At 45.3% G+C, this 14,772-nt stretch overlaps 1 protein-coding gene and 1 long non-coding RNA gene across 2 annotated transcripts; one reads left to right on the top strand and one right to left on the bottom strand.

Moving 5' to 3' along the window:
* Positions 1-8,437: 8,437 nt before the first annotated feature.
* LOC135147652 (uncharacterized) lies at positions 8,438-10,043 on the bottom strand. Its single transcript, XR_010285340.1, has 2 exons — positions 9,018-10,043; positions 8,438-8,909 (listed from the first exon to the last, which is right to left on the bottom strand). It is a non-coding gene; the product is annotated as an uncharacterized LOC135147652 (long non-coding RNA).
* A 62-nt stretch (positions 10,044-10,105) lies between these two features.
* LOC108194536 (7-deoxyloganetin glucosyltransferase) lies at positions 10,106-12,094 on the top strand. Its single transcript, XM_017361497.2, has 2 exons — positions 10,106-10,456; positions 10,959-12,094. The coding sequence occupies exons 1-2, from the start codon at positions 10,243-10,245 to the stop codon at positions 11,891-11,893; spliced, it is 1,149 nt and encodes a 382-aa protein (XP_017216986.2). The 5' UTR covers positions 10,106-10,242; the 3' UTR covers positions 11,894-12,094.
* Positions 12,095-14,772: the final 2,678 nt, after the last annotated feature.

Genomic DNA, 14,772 nt, shown 5'->3' with positions numbered 1-14,772 from the left:
CTTTCGGGCTTAGACCTCGCCCTAACTCTACAACTGCAAAGTCTTACCATATACAGCGACTCCCAGCTGGTAGTTCGCCAAACAACAGGTGACTACGCGGTCAAGGATTCAACTCTAGCTCAATACCAACAACAAGTGCAGACCCGCTTGTCCACACTCAAAAGCTACCAGCTCCACCAAATAGACCGGGAAGACAACTCATTGGCTGACAGCCTATCCAAACTCCTAGAGGGAGAATACACGACCTCGGATGGTCCCGTCTACTTCCTATCTCTCCCGCATCCCTCAACAGAGGTCAAGGAACAGCTCAGCATTACGCTCAACGAGGACAACTGGATGACCCCCCTCATCGCTTACCTCCGGAACGGAACTCTGCCAACCGAGCATAGCAAAGCCCGGCAGATCAAGGCAAACGCAGCCAAATTCTTCCTACAAGACGATGTTCTCTACCGTCGCAACTTCGACTCCCCCATTCTCAAATGCGTCGATGACGATGAAGCAACATACTGCATGCGGGAAGTTCACGAGGGCATATGCGGGGATCACATGGCGGGCAAGGCCCTTACACATAAAATCTTGCGCCAAGGATATTACTGGCCAACCATGGCAAAAGACTGCAAAGCCTTTGTCAGAGCGTGCCACCAATGCCAGCTCTTCAGCAACGTCCCGCGCGCAGCCCCTGCAGTCCCAGTTTCAATACTCTCCCCTATCCCGTTCGCTGTGTGGGGAATTGACATTATGGGGCCTTTCCCCAAGGCCCGCGGGGAACTCCAGTTTGTTATGGTGGCCATCGATTATATGACCAAATGGGCAGAAGCCAAGGCACTCAGGACCATCACCCAAGAAGACGCAATCCGGTTTGTCCGCAACCAGATAATCACCCGGTTCGGTATCCCCACGACTCTCATCTCTGACAACGGGACACAGTTCGTAGGAAAGAAATTCACCACCTTCCTCTCTGATCACGGGATCAAGCACAAAAAAGCATCAGTATGCCACCCGCAAAGCAACGGACAAGTCGAGGTCACAAATCGCATCATCCTTCGCGGGCTAGAAAAAAGCCTCACGGAATCCAAGAAAAAATGGCCGGAACACCTACCCCAAGTCCTATGGTCCTACCGCACCACGCAGAAAACAAGCACAGGGGAAACACCATTTAAACTAGCATTCGGGGCAGAAGCACTGGCACCAGTGGAAATAGGATCACCGTCCTTCCGCATGCAAAATTTCAACATCAACGACACCATGGAGGGAATGCGGACTAACTTGGAGTTACTGGACGAGGTCCGAGCAGACGCAGTCCAGAAAATGGAGCTTTACAAAGAAAAGACAAGGGACTTCTTCGGAAAGCGGGTCCGAATGCGGGCATTCCAGGTGGGAGACTTAGTCAACAGAGCAACCGAGGCATCAGACCCGCGCCACACGGGCAAACTAATGCCTAAGTGGGAAGGTCCATACAAAATAGCACAAATCATCCGTCCCGGCTCTTACAAGCTATCCCACTTGGATGGCACGGAGGTCAACAACACTTGGCATGCAGAAAAACTCAAGAAATATTATCAGTAGCAGACATGGCCTAATGATTCATAGCATGTAAACGGGCATCCTTTTGGACTTATATATATTATTAACGATGTTTTCCGTTAAATGGCATCCTGATGATTCATCCAACAAGAAGCACATAAAAAGCACAGTATATAAAGCACATCTCAACAAAAGCACATAAAAGCACATTTACGCACAAGACAAAAGGACAACTCATAATATATAATCCATAGTTTACAAAGATCAGCTAACGACCGCCGCGGGAACAACGCTACCCGGGTCATGCCACATCAACATGTACCAAGCATATTACAAACACACGCATACGGAAAACACAAACAACCATGGACCCCCGAAAACATACAACGGGGGTACTTAGGAAATACAACAACTAGCATGGCGGTAACGACATCTAAAACGCCTCATCCTCCTCGCTCGAGTCACTCGCGGAAAGCTCATTGTGAATAAGCTGCAACTGCGCCCAAATCGCACCACGACGTTTCACCTGGCGGGCACGAACACGCTCCATCTTCTTGTGATAAGATTCATGTAGGTCTTTGTTCTTCTGCATCAACTCCTCAAGGGCACCTCGGGCACGGGTGCTAAGCGGCTCGTCAATCCACACTTCATAGTAACAATCACCCGCAACACAAGCCTCCATACGCCGCCCAGCATTCCGGCCACTCCAGATGGTCTTCATCACCACAGGACGATCACAGTAACAGCGAGAGCCTGCAAGATTGGACATGGTTGACACAATTTTTGCAGCACACAAGGATGAAACAACAAAGGTGTGAAGGAGCATAATACCTCCGTTTCAGGCGCAGGCTATTTATACTACTCCCCCGCACGTGCCTGGCAGCCACCTGTCACAAAGCAAGCATATAACCTAAGGGGAAGGACGACCACCACCATCCCTCCCCTAGACCAAATCCACACGCAACAACAAAAATATAGCAAAGCATGGCCGCGTATCCGCAACCATGCCCTGACAACGGCAAGGCTCCAACCTGTAAACTCGAGCAAGCAACACAAAGCACATGCATATACACGCAACTAAAAAGCAAAACAAAAGCATATTACACGCACAGCCCAAATCCACACACAAGTCAACCGCCATTATACGGCAAATTACAATCCCAAAAGAATAAGTTCAAATAGTCTAACCAGCCAAGTTCAAATGTAACTTCAAAAGCAACAGTTTAGAGACAAAGGAGTTAAATGGTGGGGGTCTCGGTCGAGTCATCAACAAGTTCTTCATCTCCTTCCGGGGTGGCAGCTTCGGTTCCGGGTTGCTTCTCTGCATCAGCCATGACCGTGTCCGGATTCTCCCTTTCCTCAGCTGCGGAGCGGGAAACCTCTGTTTCCTCAGCAGCGGGATTCTCATCCACGGTCTCCAAAGCTTTTGGACTCTTTGTCCCAGCGCTACCTCCAGAGCTGCCACTCGCGCTCTCAAGCTCCTTCACCCGGTCAGCAAGCTTCTTGTTCTTCTTCTTCCTCTTGTGCGCCTTAGACTTTGCTTTCTTCAAGGAAGACGCCAGATCCGCTACCCGCTTCTCCAAAGCGTCAACACCGGAAGAAGAACCACCCGCGCCCGCCACTAAGCTCAAATACTCTGCACTTTCTTTCACAGAAGAGACTCCCTCCTCAAAAGCTTTGGCCAAGGCAGCCCGATATTCAACACTTGCCTGATATTTCCGGATGGCCATCTCCTCAGTGGGTCGCGACGCAACCATAGCTTCAGCTTCCTCGGCACGCTTACGCAGCTCGGTGAAAGTCCGCTCCGAGGCCGCCTCCTTCCCCTCCCAAAACAGCCTTTGGGTCTCCAACTCCTTGTCCACAAGACCCCTTCGATCCGAAAGCACCTGCCAGTCCGCTTTGAGAGTCTCCATCTCTTGGGCAAGTTCTTTCTTCTGATCCTCGACTGCATGGAAGTTCTCCACCAAGGTCTTCTTTTGACCTTCAAGGTCAGCGACCTGCTTCCGCAGTGCAATGTTGTCCTGGCGGAACATCTCTCCCCGGGTGCTTAACGCCAAGTCATACCCTCGAGCCTGCGACAACCATCAGAAAACATATCACAACTCGCATACACAAAAAATTACAGCGCTAAGTGCAAAAGCAACTACACGACACATACCTTCCTGTGATGGAGCTCGGAACGACGCACCAGCTTTTTCCATCCCAACCCATCCAACTTCTCAAAATCATCTTCAGTAAGGCCAACCTGTCCTGGTGGCCCGGCCCCGAACAAATTCCCTCGCCCTACACGGCGGGCATCCACAGGTCCCAATTCATCCTCGGTCCCGGATGCGTCCCCAGCACTAACACCTGCTATCAAATCCACATTGCCACGGCGCTTCACACGGCGCCCAATCTGGGCACTCAAGGTCAACTTCCGACCACTGCCAGCACTGCGAACCCGTTTCCTTCGTCTGGGAACCTCGGGGGTCTGTCCCTCTGTTGTCGGGTTCTCCAGCATCAATACAGTTGGCGTCCCGCCAGCCTCAACACTTTCTTTTTCTTCAACTACACGGGACGACCCCGCCTCCACAGCTTTCCCGCCAGCCTGTGTGCTGACCTCGGTTTCACCCTCACCGCCCAGACCATCGTCAAACTCGCCCGCGGTGGTATGACCGCCACCTTCTCTCTCTTCGCTGTCCGCAATCTCATGGATCTCCGGGCTCTTTTCAACAACCTCCTCATCATCCTCCGCATCCCCAAACACATCCTGGTTTTCCACCTCCTCACTTGGAACATTTTCTTCCTGCTCAGTCACGGGTTCCGGTTCATCCCTCAAGAGCAGCACGCGGCCTCGGGACGCCGTCCCCGAACTAGAGGCACCAATGGCCGTTCCCGCAGGTTGCACCACCGCCCCCCGTGTCGCCCTAGCAGCCGCGCGTCCCGCTCGGCTTTGCGCCGGCGTGCGTCGCCTTGCCTGCGACCGCCCTTCACCTTCAACCCGGGCAGCACCCCTATACCTGGGGGGATTTCGGTTTAGCAGGCCCGTGAGCAATTTTATCTCCTCTTCATCAGTCATGCCCTCCAAGGGCGGCAACTCCGTCAATCGCGGGTCCAGGACTGCAAGTTCAAGCAACATATCACAACACTATGAAGCCAAAAACCCCCCAAACACAAAGCAAATTCCCCCCACATTTAGTAGAGTCAAAAACTTACGCAAGTATAGTTGCAGCCTCCCGTTCTCAAAGAATGCACTCTTGGTCCAGGTGCTCCCCAACGCCTTTGTAATACCAACCAGTATCTCCACGTCAACCGCGGACAATTGATCCCGCGGCGCGCGATAACTCTTCTCTACTTTCCGAGCCATGTTAGGCATCCACGCCAATTCGCCGCCCGCCACCACCAGAAACTCATATTGCCAGTCCGTCATGCTATTTGGAAAATCAAAAGGCATATAATCCACAAGCTCTCTGCCAATCACGCTGCTCTTATTGGCAAAAGGCAACTCCACAAACGGCTTGGCCGTGCTAGTCTTGATGTTAAACAAATGGAAAAAAGCCTTCAGGGTAGGCTGCTTCGCTAGCGCAGTACAGCTCGCTATAAACCAGTTAATAGCCCGGATCGCGTTGGGCGTGATCTGCGAGATAGAGCACTTCAAATGCACGCAGACAAGGTCCCACATAAAACGATGCATCGGGAACCTCAAGCCCGCCTTCAGCTGTTCGAGGGTCACACATATGGACCCGCCAGCACCACGATGATGCAACCTCTCCTCTTCCCGGGCAGGCCTCCAGCTATAGTCACTCCCAAACCTAAAAAGCTTCGACATATACGGCCCATACTCCGCCACATTGAACGTGCTCCTCCTCTGAAGATGATCACAGTCTGCCAGTTCTTGCTCCACTTTGGCATTATTTATCTCCACTGGGCGTATCTTGAAGGTCCGATAGAAACTACTCTGATCCTCAAAGAACCTGTAATGCAGGTCCTTCGGCGGGAGCGGAATAGTAAACCGCGGAAAATCCCGCCATCGACCAGACAAGCTAATCAGCGGCTTTGCCTCCCGCGTCACGGGATCAAAACAATCTTCCCCAGGCATGGCAGCCATTTCTTCTTCAGTACCCGGATGAATAGCTTCCAGACGCACCTCTTCAGCCACAGCAGTCATCAATTACCTGCAAGATGGCCACACAGAGAACAGCCCGTTACATACATCGTCTCAATCCCGTCAACAACGGCGGCATACAGACAGACAGAAACACATTTCACAAACAATCCCTTTTTGTTACCCGCAACCCCCATACAAACATATTATCAAACACCTACAGTACAAACACGTGCAACCGCCGCATATTACAAACCTTAAAACTTCGACCTAACCCTAATGGTGCACAACCCGAGACGACAATCCCGAGGTCGGTACATCGCCCTCATACCGCAAACGCCACCGTAAAGACGGCAGCCACGGCAACAAAAGCTTCACTACTACCACCACAAATCAAAGACGAAAACACACGCATTCAGACGATTGACATAACTAAAGGGCAAGACCTAACACACAGATCTACTCACACTACGGCGCGAACACAAGATTACGACACTCAGAAACGCCGGCGAAGCAACCAAACACATAAAGCACAGTAAAAGCAGCAGCAACACGATGAAAACCAAAAAACAAAACAGAGTACACAGACATCAACAAGATACGATTCAGCCCCAACATTAAAAGAAAAGACAAGCATAAACTCGAAGGATCGCCGGCGATGCTTACTTGTTAACGGAAATGACAAAGAGAACGGGTGCACTTTACTCCGCCGGACGACCTCTCGCAACTTACAGGTGAAAAAGCGGAGCACTTCGGAAAAACTAAAGCTTCAGACAAATATACTCAAAACTGGGTTTTAAGACATACATATATACTCCCACAATTACCAAGAGATGCATTAACTGCATGGCCACGTGCACACACACGATTGGCTCAGAAACTGCACCATCACACCCACCCCTCCTCAAAAGCCGCATAAACCGTACTTCATCCCCAAAAAACCCCCAACTTTGAAAACCGGTGTCTCTTCGATTACCCATGTACACAACTACATATACGCCACTCTACTTATCAAATCTCACCCACAACATTCTCGCATTCAATTTTATTCCCCATTTATTACCCACTTTATTACCAGTCATAAATTGGTCGAAGACAAAAAACATAAATACAAGCAAGCCAAAAGCCAGCGGGAAAGCAAAATACTTCACATATATATATTAAGATTCTTTTTTAATACAAGCCAAAGCGGACTCAGTCCGCGACAAGGAAGCCCTACTCTACAGCTGAGCCTCCAAGTCCGCAATGCGGGCTTGGACATCCGCTAGCCTCTCTTGCAACTCGTCCCTTTCTTCCCGGGCCGCAGCCAGCCTCTCCGCCACCGTAGCCTCCGGCGCGGGTTCCGGACGGTCAATGGGTACATACCACCGCCCATTGATCTGCACCGCCGCTCGTCCGCGTCCCGGGACCAGCATCCTCTCATACACCTCCTCAAGGAGGTCGTCGTAGGGAAGGCCGTCCTCCAGCATATCGGCCAACCTCCTAGCAAACGGATCGGTCGGCAAATCATTGAACAAGGTCAGAAGTTCAACCCTCCTCATCCAACGCATCTGCGTCCTATAGCTCCCACTGGACACATCACTCCCGTTGCTAACAGACGCTGAAGAGTTGTCAGACATTTTTCACGATACTTCCACAAGAAAAAGAACGATTTAACGATTACAAGAGAGAAAAGAAGATAAAACGCACAGATGAAGTGCACAAATGAACTTCTCCAGCCCTTATATAGCCACAACCACAGCCCCGTAATAAAAGCAGATGGAGTTCCCGAAGCGTTCAAACTTCCCACAGGCGTTCCCTAGGTCAACTACAACTCAAACGCACCTGGAAAACCAGCGGTCAACAGTCTCCTCAGTGAATGTCTGTGCAGTGCGTTTAATGCACGCGGACACCCACACCCCTAACGGTCACCCGAGTCAACTACCCGCGACCAGCAACACTGCCACTCCTAGTACCACCCCGCCAGCTAACTTCCCTCATTATTGGCCGCGTCCAATACTTGGGGGGCACATTTTCATTTTTATTCAAATTTACAATCTTCCCTCATTATTGGCCGCGTCCAATACTTGGGGGGCACATTTTCATTTTACTTCAAATTTTTAACTTCCCTCATTATTGGCCGCGTCCAATACTTGGGGGGCACATTTTCATTTTTATTCAAATTTACAATCTTCCCTCATTATTGGCCGCGTCCAATACTTGAGGGGCACATTTTCATTTTTATTCAAATTTTTATCTTCCCTCATTATTGGCCGCGTCCAATACTTGGGGGGCACATTTTCATTTTACTTCAAATTTTTATCTTCCCTCATTATTGGCCGCGTCCAATACTTGGGGGGCACATTTTCATTTTACTTCAAATTTTTATCTTCCCTCATTATTGGCCGCGTCCAATACTTGGGGGGCACATTTTCATTTTTATTCAAATTTTTAATCTTCCCTCATTATTGGCCGCGTCCAATACTTGGGGGGCACATCTTCATTTTACTTCAAATTTTTTAATCTTCCCTCATTATTGGCCGCGTCCAATACTTGGGGGGCACATCTTCATTTTACTTCAAATTTTTTAATCTTCCCTCATTATTGGCCGCGTCCAATACTTGGGGGGCACATTTTCATTTTTACTCAACAAATTTTATCTTCCCTCATTATTGGCCGCGTCCAATACTTGGGGGGCACATTTTCATTTTTACTCAAAACATTTTATCTTCCCTCATAATTGGCCGCACCCAATATTTGGGGGCTACCAAACTCACTTTTACTACGTGTTTTGTTCGCATTAAAACCTTATCGCAGGAGCTAACACAACAAAGACAAGACAAGGCGATATGCGAATCTAATCAACAGTTTTGCATTAAGACAGGAATAAATATACAATCGGACGCGGGCTAATCCCGCGTCGAAACTGCCTAAGGAAGTTGAGCCCTCAACTCCGCAATCCGCTCATCTACAGCCTCCAGCCTGGTAAGCAGGCCGTCCCTCTCCACCTCAGCGTCCCGCAAACGCTCCCGCACCGTGACACCAGGAGGAACCGGCGGGTTGTCAATCGGCACCATCAACCGCCCGTCCACCTCCTCCGCGTCCCGGGCGCGACCCGGTAGCAGAAGCTCATGGTAAACAATCTCCAGAGCAGACTCATAGGACTGCTCCTCGTCCTCCAAAGCCTCTGCGATTCTCACCGTGATAAGCTCGGCCGGCAACCGGCGAATCCGGTTGATCAGGTCCTGACGCCGGCGCCACTCGCTCGACCGGCCATAGTACAGGTTAGAACTAGCTGCAGAGCTGTCGGAAGACATATCACCTGCACAAAACAAACCAAGGCAAGACGACCGGTTAAAAGTTCCGATCAGATAGCAAAGCAAGAAAACAGATGATCACTACGCCGACAGGCCTAGACTCGAACACTCACCAATATTGCAGAGACAAGCTTTTACAAAGATACGCGATGAACTGAGCACTTTTCGCCAAGATAAAACTCCCTTTATATAGACAGCACTCCAGCCCTTTGAACTTCAGCCGTTACTTCCCTAGGCAGTTGAAGCGCCAAAAAATACACATCCATCACCCCCGTCAAAAGCCTCATACATGTATCTGTGCCAGTAATTAATTGGCACAAATATCCGCACAACATACCATCAGTCAAATTAACCTGGCATGCAGATACGACATCAACCACTCACAGCACGCCACGTGGAAAAACCGTACATTCCCCATACGGAACGACAAGACCAGGCGGCAAAAGGCTTCACACCTTTTGAAAATTTTGAAATCCATGGCCCAGCAAACACAACCCGGGTAAATCACGCCAATAACCCGCCACCTCAGCCCAGCCACTAACAACAAACACGCTAGCCCGCATACAACCCGGAAGTGCACCTTTGCGGGAAGGATTTTACTTACTCCCCCCACCCGCTAAAGCAGATGGAAGGAGTAGGGGGGCAATGATAAGGTACCACGCTACAGTGACCGCCAACAGTACCCGCCCCCGCTACAGGACTTGGAGATCCCCAAAGTCAGACCTCATCATTACCAAGTACAAGGCAAACAGGATAATAAGCACGCGCAAATCCCAAAAGGACAGGAAAAAGGACAGTAGTTGCACCAAAACAGCCACCCATGCTGGGGAGTGGCTATAGACCCATTCCCGCCACTGTAGCAACAGTGGCGGCCAAGGGCCTATATAAAGCACTCCCCAGCCAAAGTGGAAGGTAAGTGCAAATTTCTCCCAAAACTCTCTCAAAAAAGCATCTCGCACCCTACATTTAGAGTGAAAACTCTCTGATTTCCCTTACTTGTCAAGCACATCCAAATCACTGATTATCACGCCGGAGGCGCCTCACGGGATGTCACCCCCCGTGTAGCGTTGTTTTGCAGGTTAGGTCCTGCCTGAAGCTTCCCGGAACAGTGCACTGGAACCCTAGACGAGATTTGGAGTTATCAACAGCAAAGGCATTTTCATTACATTTGTTAATACAGAGTTCAACCACAGACGCTTCCTTAAACTAGGACTACTTGAATCTCTGGATGGTCTCTCCGGTTTCAGATTCGAAGCAATCCCTGATGGCCTACCTCCGTCAGATCCTGATGCAACCCAAGACATACCTGCACTAAGCCATTCCATCATAGAAAATAAGATGCTGCTTCCGTTTCAGAACCTCCTCGCAAAACTCAATGCAGGAATCCATCCGGTCACTTCCATTCTCTCGGATGGGTTCATGCCCTTCGCAGCTGATGCTGCACAGTCATTAGGAGTACCCGTGGTTTTTCTCTGGACCGTTTCTGCTGGTGCATTTATGGGATTTTGTCAGTCTCGCAATCTTCTTGAAAAAGGTCTAATACCTTTGAAAGGTTCGATTTTTCTTCATTTATTTGTTTAGTGTTATGTATCTTTGACATACTGGCAGTAGGCCTTGTTAGTTTAAGGCGTTGGCCCTCATTATCACTATATTAACGCTACATCGTCTAGCGTTTTGGATATTCATCAAATACCAACAAAACGCTAGATGATATAGCCTGTTCTTCCCAAATTGAAAACGCTAGATTATCAGGCATTTACTGATATTTGGGGCCATTTTTTTCCAACTTTGTTATTCTGGCATTCCTTCTGAATTTTATGAGATCTGGCCATCTGGGGTCATTTTTCGTTAGTTTATCGCTTGTGAATTAAAGATTAGAGTTTTCTATTGGAGGAACGATGTAGTATAAGGTGATCATACTAGAAATTGTGAAAAACTAGAAGGTAAAATCAACTTTTAGTTCTAAAAATTGAAGGAACTAAGATTATACATAAATATTTTTAAAAACAATATAATTTTTATATGATTCTCACCATGTTTTCTGTCCAGGACAGATGATAGCTGCCTTACAAATGGATATTTGGACACAATCATTGATTGGATTCCAGGAATGCCAAATATATGCTTAAGGGATCTCCCCGGCTATGTCCGGACCACGGATCCAGACGATTTAATCCTCAACTACATAATAAAAGCTACTGACAGAGCTCGTAATGTTACAGGGAATGTATTTCACACTTTTGACGATTTGGAACCAGAACTTGTGAATGCCATCTCTACTATGTTTCCTAATGTATGCACAATAGGTCCTCAACAGTTGCTCCTCGACCAAGAACCGTTTGAAAAGGTTGAGCAACTTAAGGCCATTGGATATAGTCTATGGGAGGAGGAACAAACATGTCTTCAGTGGCTAGACTCTAAAGAAGCCAACTCTGTTATTTACGTAAACTTTGGAAGTATAACTGTCATGTCTCCAGAACAATTGGCGGAATTTGGCTGGGGGCTTTCTAATAGCAACCACCACTTCTTATGGATAATCCGGCCTGATATGATTGTGGGTGATTCCAAAACAACTCTGGGACTCGAGTTTATGGAAACCATCAAGGGGAGAGGCTTCATTGCAAAGTGGTGCCCTCAAGACGAAGTCATCCGCCACCCTTCTGTGGGTGGGTATTTGACACATGGAGGGTGGAACTCGATACTGGAGAGCTTATCAGCTGGTGTGCCAATGCTGTGTTGGCCACATTTTGGGGATCAGATATCGAATTGTAGGTACGTTTGTGACGAATGGGAGTGTGGAATGGAGATTCGTAATGATGCAAACAGAGATGATGTGGAGAAGCTTGTTAGGCTGTTAATGGATGGAATTGAGGGTAATAAGATGAAGAGCAAGGCTATGGAGTGGAAGAAACTGGCGGAAAAGGCATGTGGTCCTGATGGCTCATCATCGGCTAATTTAGACAAACTGGTTCTTCTTCTGACAAACTAGAACTTCACAGTTTCATCTGTTTTCCCTCCCATTTCCCCTCCATTTGCCATAAATATTGTTTATCAAGTTGAGGAAGCACTTGTATTTAGTTAACGCAACTTTCAGGGGCGTGGCTTGATGCCTGCATGTTAAGTGATTACTTCCTGTATCCAGTGTGCTTGATTATCCAATAGCAATATCAATAACAGAGAGTTTGTGAAATGTGGTTTGTGAGCTGGTTTTGTTTAACAGTGTGAACCAGATTCATCAAATCTATGAACTGTACGCAAGGAAATTTTTGGGACACCGACTTATACTCACTCCGTCCCGTGATTGTTTACGTTGCACATATTTCAAACCTTTTATAAAGTATAGTTTTATAAATTTTTTTTAAAATTTTCTTTTATTAATAAAAGTTTAAATATCAAAATTTTATTCAGAGAAAAAAAATTAAAAAATATATTATGAAATTATACTTTAAATAAATGTGAAAAAACATGTCAAAAAATAACGTAAAAAAATGAGAGAAATAGGAAATATGAAATATCATGGCTTAGCTAAAGCCCAAAAAGCTGTCTATATACAAACGTGAGCAAATATGCCTCTCTTATTTCCGGGCTACTTTAGGCATCTCTATCTAGGTTCCAAAAATGGTGGAGACAGTGTACTTAATGGTGACATACTGACATGTATTTGTCCCCAACTACCACTTGTCTGTCCATTTTCTAATAATTGACTTTTTTCTATAAATTCTTATCATGATATATATTTTTGTAATTATCCATAGTTTTTTATGTTGGAGAAACCTTTATATTCAAAAAAAGTGATTTTCACGAATTTCATATATATAAATTTATATTGATTAGATTATAACTTAATGTAATATTTTCAAAATTTTGTTCCAACATGTATAAAAACATTTGGGAAATTACTCAAAATGCTACATTTTTAAAAGTATTTGTAAAATACTATCATTTTGAAATTGATTTACCAAATTACTATATTTAAATTTTATTTCAAAAATATTGTTGACAATTTTTGCCATGAAATCAACTCTTGATTTAATTTTTGAGAAAAGTTGATTTATGGGTTTATTTCCTTTCCCAACAAAACATAAACTATTGAGCGGAGAAAATGAGAAACAGACTCATGTTGATACAAATTGTACAATCATCTCTCGAGACACACACACATGCAGAATTATGGCATGGATAATGCTTGCTTCTAACCCTCCGCATAAAATTCCACGTATGCACTTTATGGGTCCCACTCCAATTTGACACAATGTGTGAATCATTAACGTACCTAAACATCTAGACAGTCTCCGGGACCGGGAGCACAGGAGAGTTAACAGTACGGGATGGACAGTGTATAGAGCTGAACAAAGGAGAAAGAGAGGTGAGTTTGTTGAGAATCGATGGGAAATAAAAGAATAAAAGAGTTCTGGAGCTTACAAAGGAGAAAAGAGAGGTGTGTTTTTTGAGAATCGATGGGAGATAAAAAAGTTCTAAGATTTAAGAAATGAAAAACTTGTGCTGAAAATAGGGCTGGCGTAGGAAATTAGGGATTTTGTCAAAGTATGATCTAGGATTTCGAAGAAATGAGATAAAAAGAATTTGGCAGGGGAGAGAGGATGTGGGTTCGATGCGGTTTCTAGATAAAACTGCACCCAGAACCGCATATCATCAGTTTTAAAAATCAAAAACCTCGTTGCAATCTCATCGTCAGTTTCAATTTCGATTCGGAAATCTCGAATTCGGTTTCTATCGGTTCGATTTCGATTAAAATCGCACAAAATATAAAAAAAATTACACTTATTTTTTAAAATCTAATCATCAATGTCCAAGTATCAAAAAGTATTTCCAACAATTTTAATTTTGTCTACAAATAATAAAGCCCTGTAAAATCAATACACACACCGTAATAAAGATCAAATCTTTCTTAGTTCTGACACTTGTTTTTGTTTATCCGCATTCTGTACCGAGAGCATCAATTTTAAGGTGGTAATCTGCCACTACATAATGCTCAACAGAACACCTTTTTATAATAACAGAAGACCAAACAACTTACCAAACTAACAGATTAAAACTACTCCCTCCGTCCCATTTTAACTGTTTTTGACTTTTTTACACGTATTTTAAGATGTTAAAAAAATCACATCTAAACTTAATAATTCTTTATAAAATTTATATCAAATAAAAGTTTAGAACCTAAACTTTTATGTGATATAAGAATTGAATTATGTAGATATTATTTTTTTACATCTCAATATACGTGCTAGAAAGTCAAACGTCAGTTAAAATGGGACAGAGGGAGTAGTAGGTAGATTAGAATGACATACATGTAATTTCTGATTTTTATAATTTCTAATTTTATAAAAATTATCAGTAATATATATAAATAATATTTATTTTAAAAATCGGACCGATTCGGATTTTTTCGGATCGGTTCCTAGCTATAACCGAAACCGAACAATCGGTCCCGGTTTCAATTTTTAAGTTTTCAGTTCGATTTTATACGGTTCAGTTTTAAACGGTTTTCAGCGGTTTCGGTTTCAAATTTATTCGGTTTTTTGTTCACCCCTAGTTCAAGGAATTAAGAAATGAAGAATTTGTGAGGTGGAATTGCTGAAAATTGGGGATTTTGTCCGGTCCAATCTATGATTTTGAAGAAGGGGCTTTAGTAATGACTTGATATGCGCAAGTCGGACATTTTGGATATATGTTTATATTGTATGTGATCAAATATTATTTACATATTAAAATTTTAAAATTATATTCATTTTTAAAGTTGTATTTCTGATTGATTTTGATTGTAAATATGGTTGAGACAACTAAAATTATAAGTAGTTCTTAAAGTTATATTTGTGATTGATTTTGGTTAAACAGTTGCAAAAGATT

This window comes from Daucus carota, chromosome 7 (assembly GCF_001625215.2).
Source record: "Daucus carota subsp. sativus chromosome 7, DH1 v3.0, whole genome shotgun sequence".
Taxonomy (NCBI): domain Eukaryota; kingdom Viridiplantae; phylum Streptophyta; class Magnoliopsida; order Apiales; family Apiaceae; genus Daucus; species Daucus carota.
Note: the sequence above shows the minus strand (reverse complement) of the source record. Positions and strands in the feature narration are given on the sequence as shown.